Source organism: Panthera tigris, chromosome B3, assembly GCF_018350195.1.
Source record: "Panthera tigris isolate Pti1 chromosome B3, P.tigris_Pti1_mat1.1, whole genome shotgun sequence".
NCBI lineage: Eukaryota > Metazoa > Chordata > Mammalia > Carnivora > Felidae > Panthera > Panthera tigris.
Window position 1 is genome coordinate 115,083,923 of NC_056665.1, and position 19,798 is coordinate 115,103,720.

The 19,798-nt window shown below is 47.3% G+C and overlaps 1 protein-coding gene across 5 annotated transcripts in view; it reads right to left on the reverse strand.

Moving 5' to 3' along the window:
• Nucleotides 1-932: 932 nt before the first annotated feature.
• SLC8A3 (solute carrier family 8 member A3) overlaps nt 933-19,798 on the reverse strand; it is a 145,294-nt gene continuing 126,428 nt past the window's right edge. For 4 of the 5 annotated variants that reach the window (XM_042990008.1, XM_042990007.1, XM_042990010.1 and 1 more), the window contains 5 exons: nt 17,019-17,122; nt 7,940-8,064; nt 7,336-7,435; nt 5,378-5,653; nt 933-3,008 (listed from right to left, as the gene is read on the reverse strand). In XM_042990008.1, coding sequence (XP_042845942.1) covers nt 2,632-3,008; nt 5,378-5,653; nt 7,336-7,435; nt 7,940-8,064; nt 17,019-17,122 — 982 coding nt within the window. In that variant the 3' untranslated portion in view covers nt 933-2,631. The remainder of the gene's footprint in view (nt 3,009-5,377; nt 5,654-7,335; nt 7,436-7,939; nt 8,065-17,018; nt 17,123-19,798) is intronic. The other variant, XM_042990009.1, reaches the window with a different exon arrangement.

Below are 19,798 nucleotides of genomic sequence, written 5' to 3' on the forward strand. Positions count from 1 at the left end.
GGGGTGGGGGGATTGGTCACATTCACTCCATTGAGAATTCACGCTCAGAGAAAAAGAGGGATGTCCCAGTCGGTTGGGGGAATGGAGCTGTACACTCACGACACAGTGTCAGGGCTGGTGGCAGTGCCTGGCCCTGTGTCAGACAAGCACAGTAGAGGGAGCACCTCAGAAGGGAGGGGAAGCAGCTGGTGATGGAGAGAAGGAAGCGAGGACCGGGGGGACAATGCCACTTGGGGAATGGGGAGAGTGGACTTGGTTCCTGAGGGCTTTCAGCACCCCATCACCAGCTGTGGTTCTGCCTTGGCTTCCACAAGAGCCCCCACCGGCCCTTTGCAGCACTGTCCCCCTCCACTTCTCGGGCTAAGTTAATGGGCTTCTGTTTCTCGTAACCAAAAAAGTCTTGGTTAAAAAAGTGTTACCTCCCCCTCTGGACTATGAGTTGCTTGAGGTCTTCCTTGTATCACCAGAGTGTAGATCGGTGCATAGAAGGTGTTCAAAATCCACCTATGGAATGGGCGACGAGTAAACGCATGAACGAATGCGCCTCTTGGTGATCAATGCAGGGCGCCGTTTGCCCGGATGGACTCCTGCCCCACCATGCCTCTCTGATTCAAAAGGCTCTTTCCTGTAATCACCACAGTTCTGCTACCTCTGTACCCCAGTGTCCAAACGTCTAGCTTCTGACAGGTGGCATTTCCCTGAAGGATTTTTTTGCTTTAAAAATACTGGGTCTGGCACACCAGCATCTGAGGGGACAACAGATGCCAACAGGAGATACAAATAGGAGAAGACACTTTCACCTCAACCACATCTGCTCCAGAAGAAACCCCACGTGGCTCCCTGGACCTTTTCCTGAAGAAACATGGGAGAAGCAAGCTGTATTTAGAGAGATATAAGTATAGCTTTTATTTTTTTTTTTAAACCAACCCAACATTTCCACTGGCAACTGTCAACATAGCTTATGACATGAGCACTGTTTCTTTTTTAGTTATTTTTTTTTCTTAAAAAAATGTGTTTAAAATTAAACAGGTGTTTTTTAATTTCTTTTTTTTTTCCCCTTAAAAAATGTATTTATGTCAATGCAGAAAGCCTAAAGATCTGTGGGCAGTTTTGTGATGATTTCATATGTGTGTTCGTGTGTGTGTGTGTGTGTGTGCACGCGTGTGTGTGTTTTAAAGCCAGGTCCTTTTCAAATTTGTTGGGAAAAGGTCTGTAGGCCACGGCAATCTCTTTTTCTATAAACCCAGTCTCCATGGGATGACAACAACTAAGATTCCTCTTTACTGGGGCAAGAAACGGCCCACAGGCTGGAAAAAGAGCTTCATGAGGTTTAAAAACAAGCAGGAATGTGGGAGAGATGAGAAATTCCAGTTCTTCTCTTGAGAAAATGCTCTCAGACGTGACCGGAGGGTCCAGGAGAGGTGGAAGGAGCCCCTTGTTTTCTTACCAACCTCTAAGTTTTTGCATTACCTCGAGAAATACAGTCAGACCTCTTGGTGTGGCATGTTAGAGAGCAAGGGGGTGGTGAAACTGACATTTCTCCGAAGCACTGACATTTTAAATACAATCTTTCCTCTTAAAGATCTCGCTAGGTGGACAGCTCTTCTCTGCCTCCGATGCGAAGCCAAAGATACTCGAGAAGCCATCTACTCCTTTTGTTTCCCCAGCTGCCCTCCTCTGTCATCACATACCATTCCTATTTTTGTCCCGCATCTCCTGCTTGGCGGGTCTTCCTGCAGAAGGATAAACATAAAGACACGGACACAGCAGACACAGCGAGGCAGACAGAATCAACTGGAAAGGCAGGGAAGGGAACCATGACCTTGTGTTTTAAACTGGATCTGGACATAAGCACATAAGGCTCCTCCTGCCCCCATCTCAGGCCGAGCCCGTTCTTCCGCGCCCTGCGTAGGTGTGGAAACATAGTTCCACCCAAACACCCTCACTCTCCCGCTCAGAAGAAAAGGAGCCTGGGGGGCAGGACCCTGATGAAGCCGAGAGACCCAGCAAGAGGGAGAGAGTGCGGCTGAGAATCCTTGCATCTACCTGTTGGCTCAGACCGCGAGCTCCTTCACAGCACCTGTTACTGACTTCGGAAAGAAAAGACACAACGAACAAACAGTGAGCAACACCTGACGGGAAAATGAAAACGAAAGCAACCGCAACAATGACTACCACGAAACGAAAAGGGAGCCCCAAAGCATCCACACGGATAGGCCTCATTTCCATCCTGGCCAGCCGAGTCAGAGAGCAGGGATGAGCGGGACCGGACAGACAGGGGACGACGCCCTGTCCCCGGGGAAGGAGAAGCAAAGGAATAATCCAAAGGCGGTGAGAGGCTCTGACCTTTGCGGTGGGTCGGGGACATGGGTGGGAAGATGGAGAGGAGGTGGATTTGTTGCTGTTGTTGGTTTGTACTGAATTAAATACTTTGTAAAGTGGGTGTCTCCTCCACTCTGTTCGGTTGGTCAAGACTCTGCCCTTTCAGTCCGCGGCCGGGGCCTGGGTCGGGTGAGGTTCCTGGGGCTGGGCCCCTGCCTCTGCGGGGGCTGCTCACCCGGAGAGGGGGGCGAAGCGCCCTTCTCTCAGGAGGAGTCCGGGGCCTGCGCTGCGGAGGCCCCGCGCTGTGGCTCAGAACCCCCTGATGTAGCAGTAGGCCTCCAGCGTGGCAAAGAGTATGTAGAGGAGCCACAGGCTCACAAAGAGCCACGTTGTGGCCAGCTTGCAGCCACGAGGGCCGCCCAGCTCCCCGCCCAGGTGGGGCCGCCGACGGTACAGGAGCACACTGACGCACACGAACGCGAAGATGGTGAAGAGGGTGACGGAGAAGGCCAGCGTGCCGGCGGACACGTAGAACTCCTGTCCCTGCAGGGCCCAGTAGATGGCGGCCACGGACCAGGCCAGGCCGATGCCCAGGAAGACGTTGATGGCGTTGCTGCCCGTGACGTTGCCGATGGAGGCATCTGAGTACATATCCTGGATGGCAGCGGCTTTGCTGGCAAACATATCTGGAAAAGGGCAGAGACAGCAGGAGCTGGAAGGAGCCTGAGACGTGGAGGGCCCACCTGTGTGTCCAGAAGGCTGAGCTCAGGAAGGAGAGGCAAGGGCTCTGTCATGAACAGGCTGTGTGGCCTTGGACAAGTTACCCCACTTCTCTGGGCTTCAGGTTCCTCATCTGCTGGAGTGTGAACAGTCCCTAAGGGCCTGCTGGTGCTGATATTTACTGAGTGGGCTTGCTGTTCCTTTGGGGTTATTTTTTTAGTAAGGGGAGTTTGCTATCCCACCATCTCCCCCAGGGAACCTTGGCCTCCTGGGAAGCTGCTTTGTGTAGATGCCTGATTATAACCATCATGTGGGGCATTCTCACGGAACACAGTCGTGACCCGATGCCCCCGGACTCAGCAGTGTGTTAGGTGCTGGATTTACGGGGACAGAGGACACACCAGGGAACCGTGAGGTATGGGCTCAAAGAAGACAGGGCTCTGCCTTTGTAGTTATTATGTGGGGCACAGAGCCCCTCAAGCTGTTTGACTTCAGATGCTGGCATGGATTGTAGGCATTGGAAGGACTGTCAGGGACATCTAGCCACCCTTTTACTTCACAGGTAAGGAAAATAAGGGTCAAGGAATCTACCCAAGGTCACAGGGGAAATTAACAAGACATTTGGCCCTAAAAACCTCATGGAAGGGTCCTCTGTCTATCGTCATCCTTCATCCAGAGAGTTTCAGGCCAAGCCACGAAATCAGCGAAGCGGACCATCACATAACCTTTTTCAAGCCCCTAATGCTGCCAGCTGCTCCCTGGACCAACTGCAAGGACTTGGAAGTGCCCCAAGCTCCCTCCTTGCCCGCTTGTCCCGGCTTGCCTCCTTGTTGCCAATTTTCTCAGATCTCCTAGAGAAAACCTCTTGCCTTTTCTTGCCTATGACCTTGATTTTTCACCTCTGATCCTCTGCACTTTCTACCCACATGTGTTCCTTTTCCCCTGTGACAGTTCTTCTCCTTCCCCTCTGATAGTTCCAGTCCCCAGAGGCCCGGAGAACAGGGATCACAGGGCATCTCCTCCACAAAGCCTTCCATGGATCATCTGTCTAATTTCCCACCACCCAACACATTTCCAGGAGAGCCAACTCTCTTGCATCACTAATGTAGACATAATCCCACTGCTCTGTGCTGGGGCTTGGGGAAGAGGTTTTCCTGGAGGGTGATGTCAATTTAGCTACCCTCCAAAAGGATGTGTTCTCTCAGTCCGGGAAGGGGTTCCCTAGGTCCAGCCAGCAGGGTCCTGTCTGATGGGACTCAGCCGAACCCCCTTGTCAGAGGATGTGCTCTCTTCCTTGCTGTGGCAGTGGGGAGGCACCCTGGCAGGAGTTCAGGTTCAGATGCCTTGGACACCCAACTGAACCAAGTAAGAAGCCGAAGCTAACACAGCCCTCTGCCTACTAACTGCTCCTTGTCATTCCAGCCCAGCTTCCATAAGCCTCTCTTGGAAGCCATCCCTGATCCAGCCCAGGCCCCCTGTTTTATGCTTGCACAGCATCTCTACTTGCCCTTCATTGAACTTATCGAGATGGTTTCAACCGCAGTAGTTGAATATGGTTTCTGTCACTAGCTGACGGACTCCACTCAGAGAGGGGAGCACGTCTGCCCTGCCTCCCACGATTGCCTCAACAACTAGCACAAAACTGCATCGGGCTCAGTAAATATTTGTCTAATGAACGAATAAATTCATGCCTGTTCCTGTTCGCCTTTGGGTGTTTATAAGAAAAAAAAAGGTGTGATTCATCACATGCAACGACAACAGCTCACTAAAGCTGCCTCTCCTGTGCCGCCAGGAGACGCTTTGTACCCCACAGGTGTCCCTCGAAGGGAGGAGGTCAAGAATGCTTGGAAACATTTCGAACGTGGCATCTTCAACTGGGCCAAACTTCTATCTCAGAGACCGCCAGAGGGAAATGGAAGAAGAGCAGAATCTATGTTCTTTGAATTACGTTGTTTGTGGCGCTCATACAACGTGGAGGTTAAGAGAGTGGACCACTTACACGGGCAGTTGACTTAACTCTGTGCGCCGCAGTTTTCTCATCTGTCACGTGGGGATGACAACTATGTCTAGTAAATAGGGTTTTGGTGAGCATCACAGGGATAAAACGTGTCAACTGCTTAGCATACACAGTGGGTGACACATCAGAAGTACTCAAGAAATGTTAGCCCTCGTTGGCAATATCATCAGGAATCCCTTTGACTTTTGTGCACCTTAGGGGGCAGAGGCTCTGTTAAGCTCAGATCTGAGACAGCAAGGAAGATAATGAGGCAAAGTGTAGGGGTCACCTGACCCCGGGAATATCCTCTTTGCAAACCCGAGCACCCCTCACTCTTACCTGGCACAGAGGTGCCGAATGCCACAAACACAACAGCCGTGACTGAGTCCTTGAGCCCAATGGTGCAGCCGAAGTGGGAGGCCAGGTCCCCGATTATGGCTGTGAGCATGCCAATGATGAGAATGGACACAACGAAGCAGGCCCAGCCATGGCAGTACTCTGTGGGGGGCACGCAGGCAAACAGCACCTTCCAGAAGACCGTCAGAAAGTGCATGACGTAGTCAAAGCAGGATGGCAGCCGCTCCTCTCCTGACTCGTCCTCATCCTCGTCCCCTGCTGGAGACAAGAGAAAACAGGCCCAGGAGAGGGCAGCAAGGTCAGATCCCCACTCAGGAGGAAGTCGAGTCAACCCACATGACAAGCATTACTGGCTGGCAGGAGACCTCAGCTCTCTCCTGAGAAGTGGTGTGGGCCAGGGCACGGGCACCAGAAAACAGCTGGGAAACGGGACCTGAGTTGGGGTGCCCCACTGGTCGATGTGAATGCAGGGCACCGCGGGAGACTGGGAAACAGAGGACAGGGGAATAGGGAGAAAAGGGAGAGAGAGAGAAAGAGACTGGGGGAAGAACACAGGAGGGCCAAGGCAATGAAGCAGAGGAGGGTGGAGCCGGCCGCGTCAGGTTGCCTGCGTGAAGAACAGCGAAATCAGCTGTGTGTCCCCTCTTCGCTGGACACCGGTGGAGTGCCTAATTTTCCTGATATGCCTGCTGCAATAACCTCGTGGTTCTGGTTGTTATCCGTCCCCAGAGGGGCGGCTGTCATTCCAGATCATGCAGGCATACCAGAGAGCCCGCGCCATCCTCCAAATATCCCATGGGACAGAGCAGGCATGGGCCCCATGGTCCTTGCCAGGAAATGTGGGCAGAGTTGCCCATTCAGCAGTCTGGGAGAAGAGGATGCGCTGAGGCACGCTGGCACCTTGTCCAGGGCAACCTCTGTAAGGTTTTGACACCATCGGAGGAAGCTGGGTTGTGAAAGAGGAGGAGTTAGGACGCTTGAGTTCCAGTCACAGCTTTGCCAGGAAGAGCATCCATAAGCTGGGGATAAATCACCTCTTGTTTCTGAACCTCAGTTCCCCCCTCTGAGAAAGGAGGGGATTACATGACGTGGCCTATATTCTGTTTATTGTCTCTGTAGGGTCAAAGCAAGGTCACCAGAGGGGAAACTGGGAGTATCTGAAGCAGGCGACATGAAAAGTGGGGCAGCCGCGGCAGCCACAGCCACCCTGTCTTCCTGGCCGTACTTTTGCTCTGGCTCTGGGGCCTTAGGGATATGACCCTGTGGGTTGTTGCTATGACGACAAAGCCTCACAAAAGCAGACAAGGCTGGTGGAGCTGGGCAGTACAAGGGGGCCTTGGTGATGCCAGGAGGCGCTATTGGCGGTGGCGGTGAGACCTCGCCTGGGACCCTGGCTGTGCTGTGGGCCACCACTGAGGGAATCTGTCAGTACATGCCAAAGGAGAGGTCTGGAATCATCCAGGGTGGAGGTCTGTCAGAAATCAAGGCACAGATTTTACAAACTCCGGACCCCCACATGTCTAATCAGAAGAGTCCCCTATTTTACAGAAAAGGAGGACCAAAGTAATGAGAGGAAGTAATAATGGAAACAGGATTTTAATCAGTTTGTGTTGGTACCAGATGCTATCATTCTATTTACTTTGCTGAGAAAGGTCGAAATGGTTCCTTTTTCGAATGAGGGAATTGTGGTTCAGGGAGGATAACTTGTTCCAGGTCACACAGTGGAGCCAGGATTTGAAACCAGAAATAGCCATGCTTTTTTAGCTACCCCATGATTCTTTTCCAAAGTGACCCAGTGAAACAGGCGAACATCAAGGACTAGAGCTGGGGCACAGAAGCCTTCCCAGAAATTGGTAGCTGCTGATGGGGCTGTGTTCTCCCTTCTCTGGTGTTGCCTGCTTCTCCCAGTGAGGCTAGTACCCGTCTTGAGACCCTCTTACCTGCGCTGACAGTGATGGCCTCCATGAACTGGTCCCTCCAGGAATGGGTCCCCACAACCATGGCCAGGTTTGTCTTCTTGATCAGTTTGTCCACCGTATTCTGTCAGGGAGAGAAAAACTTGGAATCATGAGGTTAGAACGCTCAGAACTGTTGCATTCCAGGCATGTCCACATGGATTCTCAAAGTAATGGCCTTGGATGATATCTGCTGGGTCAGTCTTTCCACTTCCCTTTTCTTTGGTTGTGATGACGGATAGTGGATACTTAGAGCAATACAGTAGAGCGTAACGGTAATGAGATCAATAAACTTTGCCCCGGAGCAGAAAATTTTAGAATTTCTGTTTTTAAAATGCAGTTAACAATAGTGATAATACATCCAGGGGCTTTATAGCCCATTTATTCTATATGTTGTTTCCTCCCAATGTTCCTAGGATCTAAATGGCCGGCCCTATTCATTCCATGTTACAAATGGGGAGACTGGCCCTGGGTGGTTAAATGATTTGTTCAGTTTCAACTTCACACATTCAGTGGTGAAACTGGAACAGAACTTCTATCTCCCACCACATTACCCTATTCTTCAATTTGAGCTCACTTATAGCCTGACCTTGAACTCAAAGGACTCTTCAATGATGACCTCTAGTTTGGGGTGTTCGCCCAGTACTGGCTTTCCCATTTCTGCTATCCTCTTGGCCTCCTCTTCCTCCACAGTCAGCTTCCTGTCTGTCACCTCTGCAACAAAACAAAATCAGACTAGCTTTAGCACATTCGCCACTCCCTAGGAGGCTAAAGGTCAGAGTGTGAGGCATGGGTAGTGGGCACAAAGCAAACTGCTCTTGAGAATGGGTCCTTTGTGTACTTTTTAGCGACTCTTTCTACACCATGCTGAACATTTTATAACCATCAGACCATGAGAGGGTCCCTTTCAGGCCTGGGATAAACATTCCTATTTCCATTTTATACCGGGGTGAGCAACCTGATCCAAAGACCTTTGGAGAAACAGCACCTAGGAAAGTCACCATGTCATCTGGTGAGATATTGGAGAGTTGGGAACAAAAGGCTTTAACAATTTTGAATTACTGGGCCTGACCGTTCAACTACTTAATGTAAAAATTCTTGGGGGTCAGAACCACACGTTAATCAAAAGGGTATGTCTACTGGTTCCCATGAACATCTGTTTCCAACACCACTGGGGTTGTGCCCTCTATAAAGGAGAAAGGAGGAATATCTACACTCCATACAAGTGAATGTCATCCTCATAATGAGAACTTGGAAGATTTCCTGAAAGATTTCATGATTTTCCAATGAAAGATCCCCAGGATTTCTGTAGGAACCAGGCCCATTTCTTCTGGAACAGAAATACTTGTTCAATCAAAATCCAGAGGAAGCTCTTCCTTTACTTTCTTTTGAGGCATTCCCTGTATCCCTCAGCATCTTGACTCATTTACCAGTGGTCCCTTCTCATGTTGCATGGTGGGAAAAATTTTCCACTTCAGCTGGTGAGTCCATTTTGAGACCACTTCACCATGAAGACATGTTTTCTGGATTAGAGTGAAATAGAGATTGAATCTTTTTATTCCCCTTTGATTAGGAAATTGCTCTTGGCAGACTGTTTCTTTCAGAGATCATTTAAACATCTTTCCTTCCAAGTCCACATTCTTACATGCAATTAATTCTTTTATTGAGCTCCTTAATTGCTTTCATTCCACACAGTGAATCTCCTACGGAAATCCTTTGGTCCTTGGATAATCTCAAGGACAAAGTGGGTCAGAGGCCAGGGAGGTCTTCTTTTCTCTCTAACTTGGGAATCGCTGAAACATAGGGACAGGTGAGACTTGAGCTCTTGAAGTTGCAAGGAAAGGAATTCACTGGAAAGACGATAAGCCAAGAGTATAAGTTACTAGAGAGCCTGTTTTACATAAGGATTTTCTTAGTTGTCGTGAATGAAGATGGTAAGAAAGTATGTGGACGATTCCTGAGCTGGCTGTTTTACTCAGTGCTTCTGGCAACAAACACAGAAGGCAATCCCAAAATGTTTGGGAGCTGTCCGTGGTGCTGTCCTCCCGGTAGTGTTGGTGACGGCTTTCGGAAGCAATTATTTCTCAAGGATCAATGTCCTGTCTATTTCTAAGTAAACAGACACCCTCTAGCAGCCTGATTTTATTCAATTCATTGATTCTGAGTTTTTAATGAGTTAATTATGAAGGTAAATCTGGGTGCATCCAGGGTTCTGGCTATGAAGTCAGTGATCCTAGAAGCCAGACTGCAAGCCACTCTGAGAAAAAGCCTTTAGGAAAAGACTCACAGATTCTTTAAAACCATGGGTACTTTTTTCTTCCCTCGACTTTACATTTTGGCACCATAGCTATCCTAGCAGTGACCGTATTATTCTATTCCTCCCTCCCCAATTCCCCCATGTCATACTTTACATGTGCCACAAGAACTTTATTATACCAATATAATGAGCTCTCCAGTGACATATAAACGTACCTGTCTAACCCCGTGTCTAGCTATCAATCTGGCACTACATCCATCTGGCAAGATATTGATCTACCTACTGACCTGTCCACCCCTGTGGTGATAGTCAGTTTTTCCATCTAGCTTTTTGCAAAAATCTCTTTGACAAATACCAATCCTTTATCTTTGGCTCTCCCATAGCTCCACAGAGGTACTCCATATAGATCGGTTAAGTGATTGATTCACATGCCTTTAAATCAACTCTGATTTAGTGTCTTGGTTTGGTAGTAATTCCTGCCTTTTCCTATTTTTATAATTATCATTCCTTTACATTTAAATTAATTTCTTGAGAGAGTGATAAGTCTCAAATCTAAAAGACCATAATGATTCTGATAATTTGTTTATGTAATTACTGAGAATTTCAAGTGAAGAGAATAAATGATAGGTGATTTTGACATTTGGGCTGACTGAACAAACTCTCAGATCTCAGAAAAGGGGGAGGGGGAAGAGAGAGAGAGTGATAGAGAGAGAATATGAATAGGATGAAAGATTGAACAAATATTGGAGGAACAAAGAGCTTGCCAGGCCAGACAAGAATAGATGTTGTGAATGCTCTACAGGCATCCTCAGGAAGAAATGGGGCGATTTAACTAACGCCCTCACTCCCAGGTTCCTGAGCTTGGCGGGGTAGCTCAAAACGAAGCGTATCTACTCTCCACCTTTCACCACCAGGCATTGTTAACCATGTTTGCCTGTCCACCCAGGAAAATTGAAACAAGAATTGGAGATTTACCATGAATTTTAAGTCTAACCATGGGCTCCTAAATGAAAAGTTTACAGACTGAAAGATATAGAAAATGACACCTTCTTTTCCTATTTCGGTTTCTACTGGTATTTTAACAAATATGTTAAAAGTACAAGAAAGCCTAAATTAAATCACAAACTTTGTTGTGTGCATATGTGTGTGGTTGGCGGTGGGGGTGCATAGAAGCAAGAGTTGTAACAAAGAAGCTCAAACACCTTCTCAGGCAAGAAGGTAAGTGGAGAAGTAACTCCCAATGCCATGGCATTAATACCCTGGGGGAAGAGTGGAAAATATGGAGTCAGAGGTAGTTCTTATCCTGTTGGTCTAGAGAGGAAGCAAGTGGCCAAGGAAGCTAGAGTCATTTTGTTTTCCAGAAAGTAAAAATGTAGGGGTTTCCCTATTTATATTGTTATTCTTGTATAAGGCTGCCAAGAAGGCAAATGTCCTTACTATATACACTGCCCCTTCTCAAAACGAGGCTGCAGCCTGTATGTAATTTTGAATACTAGCAAATTCCGTAAGTTGTTTTGCTTCTCAAATGCTCTTAAAAATTTTTTGCATGCTCAAAGACCTGATGAAATTTAAAATGTTATCTTAACTTACATTGAGACATCTGGTATAGCTCACGCTGTCTATACTGAGAGTTAGAGTATTACTGATATGCTGGAAATGCTTGTCTATCTGCTCGCGAAGTTGGATGTTGTTTATGATCTGATTCCACTGATGCAAGCATGCTCTCAAAGAAGGTGTATGTCCTACAACAGAACCTAGATTCTGCATGCGAATATGTCCACAGTAAATTCTCCAAGATTTCTATTTTCAGCCAGATAATTGTCCCCACCACCCATCATATCCTAATTCTTCTTCTTGTTCACGGCACCTGTGACTTCAAGGGTAAATGACAAATGAACCAAAGTTCTAGCAATTTAGGTCTCAGCTGTAATGAGATGCAACATCTCCAGGATCAGTAAAATTCCAGATTCTTTAAAAAGTGCGTTTCATGTTCTCACAGCAGCTCCTGGTTGTTTTTCCCCGGTTCCCTCAAGATCAAAGTATTTTCTTTCGAATCCCATCATGACCCTATCCGCTCCTGCCCCACAACATGAGATGACAGATGATTAAGACTCAGAAGTCTTGACCCACTATCTCTTTGGTAAGTTTCAACTCTCTTCCTGGTCCTAGAGAAGACCAGCTATGCCTTCACCCACATCCACTGACAAAAGTGGTGCTCAGTGAATTGTCAACTTCCTCACAATTACTTCAAGTAGGGAAATAAACCTCTCAGTCCTTAGGAGAACTTGTCAGGTTAGCTCGAGCCCGCAGTTCCTATTAAATAAATCAAAGGACATTGGTCTTAAACTAAATAATGGCACTGGCAAGAAGTAGAAAAGATGGGGCAAGACACCTCTTACCTGGAGACAACAGGAGCGCTGTTTGCAAATGGATACCAGACAAGGGGAAGAAAGAAAAGGAAAGAGCATTAAGGTCCCATCTTGAAAGTGTCCCCAGGCTTTGTGGTTGCAGCAGTATAAGGAAAGCAGTGAGCTTAGTGGGTGAGAGCTCTGCAGCCACATGCAAAAGGCAGCATTTGGAGCATGCGCAACAGCAGCAGCAGCAGCAGCAAGAGGTATGAGCCACTGGAGGGACTGCTGAGCACCAGAGCCCTGCAGCCTGACTTTCCCCCCGGACCTTCCCTGTAACTCTTGGGGACTAGGGAAAAAGCAATGAGGATGGGAGGACCATTTGAGTGGAGCAGGGACAGAGTTGGTCATTCATGACCTTCTAAGGAATCAGGTTATCATATCAGGTTATCAGGCTATCATATCATATCATATCATATCATATCATATCATATACCATATCATATCTGTGAAGGAATGAGAATCCGGTTACCAGGAAAACTGTAGAGGTCACAGCCTTGCCAGTGTAGCTGGCTTGTCAGTGGAGAATATGACCCTGGGGCTTGAACAGGAGTTCAGCGTGGGCAGTGGCATAAAATAGTGAACAGTGCTCAGTCCCACGGCTTCTATCCCTAACCTTATAATCAGATCATGCTTAGCTTCTCAGGGACTGTAACATTTCCATGGCCACAAATAGCTTCCTAGCTACCACACTGGCCAGAACGTTTGAGTTCCCCTCAAAGAATGACCTAGTGAAAAGCTAAGTTCTGCAGAGTATTTTTTGAATGGTTTATCTTTTTATAGATACAGCCTGGAGGTTAGGGCCAGGGACTCCTACCATTTGTATCACCTGTGCCCAGCAAAGTCACTGCAACTAGGAGGTGTTCAATAAAGCTTTGTTTTTTGCCACATATTTTGGCAACTGTAATAGATCCAGTGGTGCTGCATCTCTGGATGCTGGTCTTTTTGTTCCAGAAAGGACAGGCTAAACCAGAGTCGTACTGAAAACTATTTGTAGATGAAAGATGACAAATAGCAAGGCCCCTACATGGACTGGGAAGCTGGGTTAGACATACCTAACACAGGGCATCCCTAGCCCCTGGACTGTACTTATGTTAAAAAATTCTTGTGACATACCACATTTTCATCTCATTGGTGTCTTAGCACAGCCCCACACTCCCTAGCTCTTATCAAATAAAAGTCTGGGCACATCCTACCACATAGTCTTGGTACAGCTGGTGACTGATGGTGCTGCGGAAGGAGTGGGGGTGGTGTCTGTGAATTGTTTCCTCTAGAAATCTCTAGGAAGGCAACTCAGGTCTATGATCCATCATCGCACAGTTGCAACCACTGAAGACACATGTGGATCAAGAATCTCTACAGTACGTAAACAGGGCAAACAGGTTGACGTTCTGCTTTCTCCCATATGGAAGTCCAAGGGAGTAATTGATGAGTGAATCTCCTTGCTATATTGAGATAGATAGAAGGATGACAGATAGATAGATAGATAGATAGCAAGAAAGCTTGTTCATTCTGCTCCTTCTATGGGTCTGCATGGAAGAGCCTCTCCTGGCCCCCAAGTTCCAGTGGAAACCAGAAACCTGAACACATTAGTGTACCCATGTTGGCAAGACAAGGGATAGCTCTTCCATAAAGGTCCCTGCTGCCCTGATTTTCACTCAGATGTCCCTCCCAACACCAGGCTCATCTCTAACACAGTGAGAGGGCTTGCAGTCAGCTAGAGTTGTACTACTCTCTGGTCATTGTCTACATGATTTGAGACTTTCCATTTAGCAGTTATAGATGGGTCAGCAAGATCCAGATAGGCCAATTCTGAGTGACATAATACCTCCAGGGTGTTTTTCCTGCTGCTGATGATGAGAGAATCTGCAGCTGAACTTTCCCCTGTATTGATCCCCAGGGTCAGGTGAGCATCATTTATCCCTGCTCACATACCCCAGGGACATACAGGAACTAGCGTAGTTCTGTGAGTAATTGGAAGCATCTGGGCAGCTTGTCAGGGTGAGCCCATTGATGTGGTAAGACGGGGCACGAACAGGCCCTATGACTGGGGGAGAATGCTATCCTTTCCACATGAGGCTTTCAGTGTCCAGGCCCAACAGCCTTGACCATGCTGCTCAGTATTGATCTCAGATGCCTACTTCTGGACTCGGATGTTTACTCTATGCCAGGGCAACCGTATTTCCTATTCATCCTCCCTTTTCCCCTCCTCTAGCTCGTCTAGAGCATTTAATTTCACCTCTCAAGTCTGTTTTGTTTGCCAAGAATAGAATCTGCTATTTCAAATACAGGCTTTTTTTTTTTTTTTTTTTTGTAATGCAATTGTCATTTTGACCATGCAAAGTCTATGCTGTTCTGAGTGCCTGAGACTCTCCCATGCAGCAGTGATAATGAAAAGCAATTTCTACTGTACAGCTTCTCACCCTGAGAACACCAGGGAATTCTGAAAATCAGGATGGGTTTTCATTTGATTCTGAGTCTAGACAATCAAGTTGTATGACCTTTTACCTTATGGTCTAATGCCAAAATATGGGAAAATCTGAAGAAACTGAAATTAGACAAGAGACCACGTCTGGAAATGCACATATTTCCTATTGGCATCTTCCATTTTGGCATCTTGGTCACCGGGAAGATCTGGAAGATACCTGTCTGCTCACCTACTCCCTCTCTAGGACTAAGCTCCACTAAGCCTTTGCTGAAATCTCGTTGGACAAAGAGCCCAGTTCAGAAAAGGGGGTGGGGGTGGTGGGAGAGTCTCAAATGGAGAGTAGACAAAGGCATTTTTGCATTTGGCTGAGTCTCTTGAAGAGCACAAGGTGTATCTTGGGTCACTCTCTGTCCTGCTGTTGATCAGGGTTTATTGGGGAGGCAGAAAAGAAAAGCCTCTTTAATGGTGGAATAAAGTCATGGGTAGACTTGTAACCCATTCTTCTTGTCTGGAGCCACTGCCTTCTTTCCAGCTACCCTGATCATTTGTGCTGCTTTCATTTGCACCTAAGTAGCAGAGACTGTGGAAATTGATTAAGCTAGTTTACAATGGCCTTAGATGTCTGCTGCATCTAACCAATCATGAAGATGCAGCAGACATCTAAGGCCATTGTAAACTAGCTTACAATGGATACAAGGGAGGTGGGAATGAGGTGGGGCAGGTGTTGAGACGATTTCTGGGAATATTCTCAGCGGTAGTAACTGGAGGATCGGCAGGAACATAATCTAAGCAATGGAACTAGAGATTTTTTTTCCCCTGCACTCTGGAAGTCAGGTTCATGGCGACATCTTATCAGGTGGCGAGGGAAAGATGAGTAATGGAAGATGGAGATGGCTTTTGTCTCTAGAACACTAGGCATATCCAGACCTGGGTGGACATAGAACTGGTCAGATTTGCAGAGAGAGTCCCCAGAAGACAGTGAGAACTGATCAATCATACCTGTCGATAGCCTTCAGGAGTACAGTTGCTGGATTTCTTAGCAGCTGTCCTTGAATGAAAGGCTTTATGCTGCTCTCTGTCATGTGAATATGAAATAACTGAAGAATAATCATCCTTTTTTGAAAAACAAGTGGGTCTCACTGTTCCATCTTCCATGAGGGTCCCAGAAGCATACCTCTTCTGAAGGGGAGTGTGAAAGTCCTTCTCTTGGTATTTCCCAAGAGCATCCTTTTCCATTCCCACATAGATTCCTCCAACACTTCTGAAGTAGTGGTTTCCAATCATTTTCTTCAAGGGAGGAAATCTTTCCTTACATCTTCCTTGGTTGCAACATAATCAGTCCCTGAGTAACAGAGCCCTAGCAGGTATTCCAAGATGCATGTCTTCAGGAAGAGAGGAGATGAGGCCACTTCTCTGGTGTGGGATGAGGGTTATCTTGGGATCTGGGTGACATGCCTATTTGCAGGTGCCAAGCAAAGGCAGACTCCTGTGGGCCGTCTTGCTTCTCGGGGATCAATACCAACTACACCATTTAGAGGCCCTTCTAGTAGAAAACCCATTGAGTCAACACTCTGGGCCTGCTCAATGTCATTCCTTTTCCGAGGCCCTCTGGCTGGGGAGATTCCCATACCTGGAATTACTTCCTTCTTTTTGCAGACTCTCAATTTTCTGCTTTAGGGATTGCACTGTCCTCAAGTAGTCTAAATAAAGTTCTCTACCTTGGGCTAGGAATAGAGGTGGAATGAGACGGGATGGATATCAAGTGGAGGAAGAATAGTTCAGGACTCCAGATTGTATGACCACCTCAGAAGCCAGCTGTCTCTCAGAGAGGTCTCAGAAGCTGTGGGCTCTGACAATTGGTATACCCTTTCATACCATGGTCTCCCCAACTGTGAAATAGTCAGATAAAACACTTACCTCCATGAAGGGCAGAGGGGCCTATGAACCCCTCTGCAAGTGAATAACCTGCCAAGCACTCAAGGAAGGTTGGGGAATGCAGCAGAAAACTGTCAAAGCATCATTGCAACATGGGCCCCAGCCCCCAGCCCAGACCCTTCCCCATTCAATCCAGGCTCGAGGGTAAGGGGTGGGAGGGGAAGAAGGCAGGGAAGGGGCACAGACATGCATGGCATCACATTCCTTTCTTTTTCTTCTCCTCCCCACCCCCCAAGGAGTTTCCACATTTACAGGTTACATGTATGTGTGGGGGCTGTGGGGGAGAGTGCAGGGGACAGTGGTGATCAGATCATTGGAGCACAAGGCGGAAGGAAGTAACTCAGTAGGGTAATGAGGAGTTCAGGCTGCAGCGCTGTCCAGAAGGTGGGAAAGGAGGACTTGGTAATCAGCTAAGGCTAAGAAGGCAGAGATGACACCGAAACAGGGTGAGAGCGAGAATACAGGAGGGAAAAGAATAAAAAAGTCCATTGGTCAAAAAGAGGAAAAAGGAAAAGGGAAGAAAATGGGGGGAGAAAAATAGAGTTGCTTTTTGCTGCTGTTGCTTTTCAGTTAAATTTTTTTTATCTTTCTTTTTGTTGTTGTCGTTTTATTTTGTTTTGTTTTTTAAAGAATCTCACACCTGATATTCCACGTTCCATCCATTTCGGTTCACCAAGGACAATGAAGAAATTCTCTTGCCTTTCGTATTCCTCCTCATCTACTATTTTAACCCTTATGGTTTTCCTGTAGGGACAACAAGAGAGAGAGTGTGTCGACTGGGTCGGTAGGTTGGTTTGTCATTTGGAGCACAGCCTTTAAAATCATTCCCCATCACTCCTGGTACATGCAGCCCAGTCCCGCCATGGTGGCATTTGACGGGACTATGGTGGATTGTATATTTCTCATATAAAAAAAATGGTCTCAGCTTTTCTTGTCTCCTTGGTCGTAGTTGTCCTTCTGGGTGTGAAGGAAAGGGAGCCAGGGGACAAGGAAAAGTGGGCAAAGGAAGGGTTCCAGGGGGACAGGAGGGAAAGGGGAAGGACAAAGGGGGTGATGGTGGGAAGGAGTCAGTTTAGATCCTGCTGATAGTTAGTAGGAGGTGAGTCAGGCAGCGCATTCCATTGGGTGTCACATGGTAACTGGCATTTCTTTGGGAAGCAGGTAAATTACCGGCCCATTGGAAATGATTCTTCTACAACAGGAAATGTGTCAACAGTGCCTAGCTGGGGTCTCGTTTTCCTTCCTTGTGTCTATACTCACTTCTTATGTGAGCCTCATAAAGAAAATTTTAAAGTATTTATGAGGAAGGGAAACGAGAGAGAGAGACAGCGAGAGAGAGAAAGGAAGGCAGAATTCTATTATCTTTGTCATTCTTTACCTCAGGGCTTCAGTGGTGGGAACTAAAATAAGTATGTATTAACTACAATATGATATAGGACTGCTTTAATATTTATGGCTGATGCACTCCTGGGAAAATGTAAAGAAAATGATAGAAGTCATCAAATTCTAAATCACCTTTATACTTCTATCACATAGGGTGATATGTCCCAAGGCTGGCTTCCTTAAATGCTGATTATCTGGGCTCTGGGGGAAAAGGTGATGGAGGTTCTGATTCATTTCTGGGTTATCTCAACAAAGCATGTTGTCTTTTAAAAACAAATCATTCAGGGAAGCAAAGTTTCCTTGAAAATCACTCCCCTCCGAAGACTGGCATGACGCTGGTTCAGCCCTGCTGTCGTGGGAGAAGTTGCTATGGGGCCTGGATCATCCCCATCTTGGTCCTTCATGGAACCACAGTGGGGTTGGCGGGTCTCAGTAGTGAGCCATGATTTTTCTTTCCCATGTTGGTCCTTCATGGAACCACAGTGGGGTTGGCGGGCCTCAGTAGTGAGCCACGATTTTTCTTTTCTGCTTGCTTTGTTTTTGGCCTGGGACCTAAATGCTCTCTAAAGGGCAAAGAGGTGCTAACAAACAATAACCTAAGATGTCTAATCAGAGCCTCTGATGTTCCCCTTCCATTCTGAAGACGTGCTCAGCTTTGCCATCTATAAAGTGGTAGACTGACCTGAGATGGTTTGTTGAACACAAGATTTGGTGTGTGTTTGTGTTTTGTGTGTGCGTGTTTCACAAGTACATTTTCAGTCACCCTTTTTGGTACTATTTTGGGACACCTTTACATACCTTGCTGAGTAGACAAAAGACAAAGCTAAATGACTAACAAGAAGAATTTTCTAGGGGCACCTGGGTGGCTCAGTCGGTTGAGCGGCCGATTTCAGCTCAGGTCATGATCTCGCGGTCCGTGAGTTCGAGCCCCGCGTCGGGCTCTGTGCTGACAGCTCAGAGCCTGGAGCCTGTTTCAGATTCTGTGTCTCCCTCTCTCTCTCTGACCCTCCCCCGTTCATGCTCTGTCTCTCTCTGTCTCAAAAATAAATAAACGTTAAAAAAAAAATTTAAAAAATAAAAGAATTTTCTAGGAACCTCTCTCTAGGCCCTAGATATGGGAACCTCGGGCTGTCTACGAAATAGGAGCCTGGCAGTTTTTCCCCTGCAGGGACTCTGCCGTGGGTTGGAAATGGGGTGCTCTATGACCAAGGGCATGGCCTGGAGGGACATGATTGATGGCCCTGCCAGGGAAGGAATGCTTCCCCAAATACTGGCCGCTCCCCTCTACATAGATGGTCTGTCCAGAAGAGGATGTTCTGACCTGCCCATTGGAAGTCCGGGATATGTGTGTGGTCATTTACATTGAAGTCAAAGGCTCCATCTACTCTGAGAAATCCTGTGATCTTTTGGGAAAGCTTCCACTCAAGTCAGAATCCCCTCTCCCACTATTCTAGCTCGTCTGCCACCTGTCTACCTGGATGCTCTTTGCAGGGAAAACAGAGTCCAACAGGTAGGCCTGTGACCTAGACCTGGAGCTCAAACCTGTACTTTCAGCTCAATCAAGGTCAGAGAGAGAAACACACCTTGACAACAGGACTATGGTGAAAAGGATGGTTCCTAAAGGCTGCTTTGGGGAATGGGATGAGCCACAAATAGAACCCAAGTCCAAATACATTGATTCTCAATGTCTGCCCATGGACATCTGTGCTGAGCATCTGAGCCAGTTTCTCAAGTGCTGCCCTCCTGCTGGTGCTGTGCTATATGGTCTTTTTCTTTCCCGTATATAAAGCCATCCGGGAGAAGCAGAGAGCCACACATATAATACTCTGGGCTCTGGCTGACTTTCTCTCTCTCTCTCCCCACTCTCTGTTTTCCCCCATATCCATTTCCCCGTCCCACAAAAACTACCACCGACTCTTGAACATCCTTCTTATGGATACCATGTGACAGGCTGGCAGGTGTTAGGACAGAGCTAGGATCAGAGAGAGGAGAGGGAGAGGTGGAAAGAAAGGAAAAGAGAGAACAAGAAAGAAAACA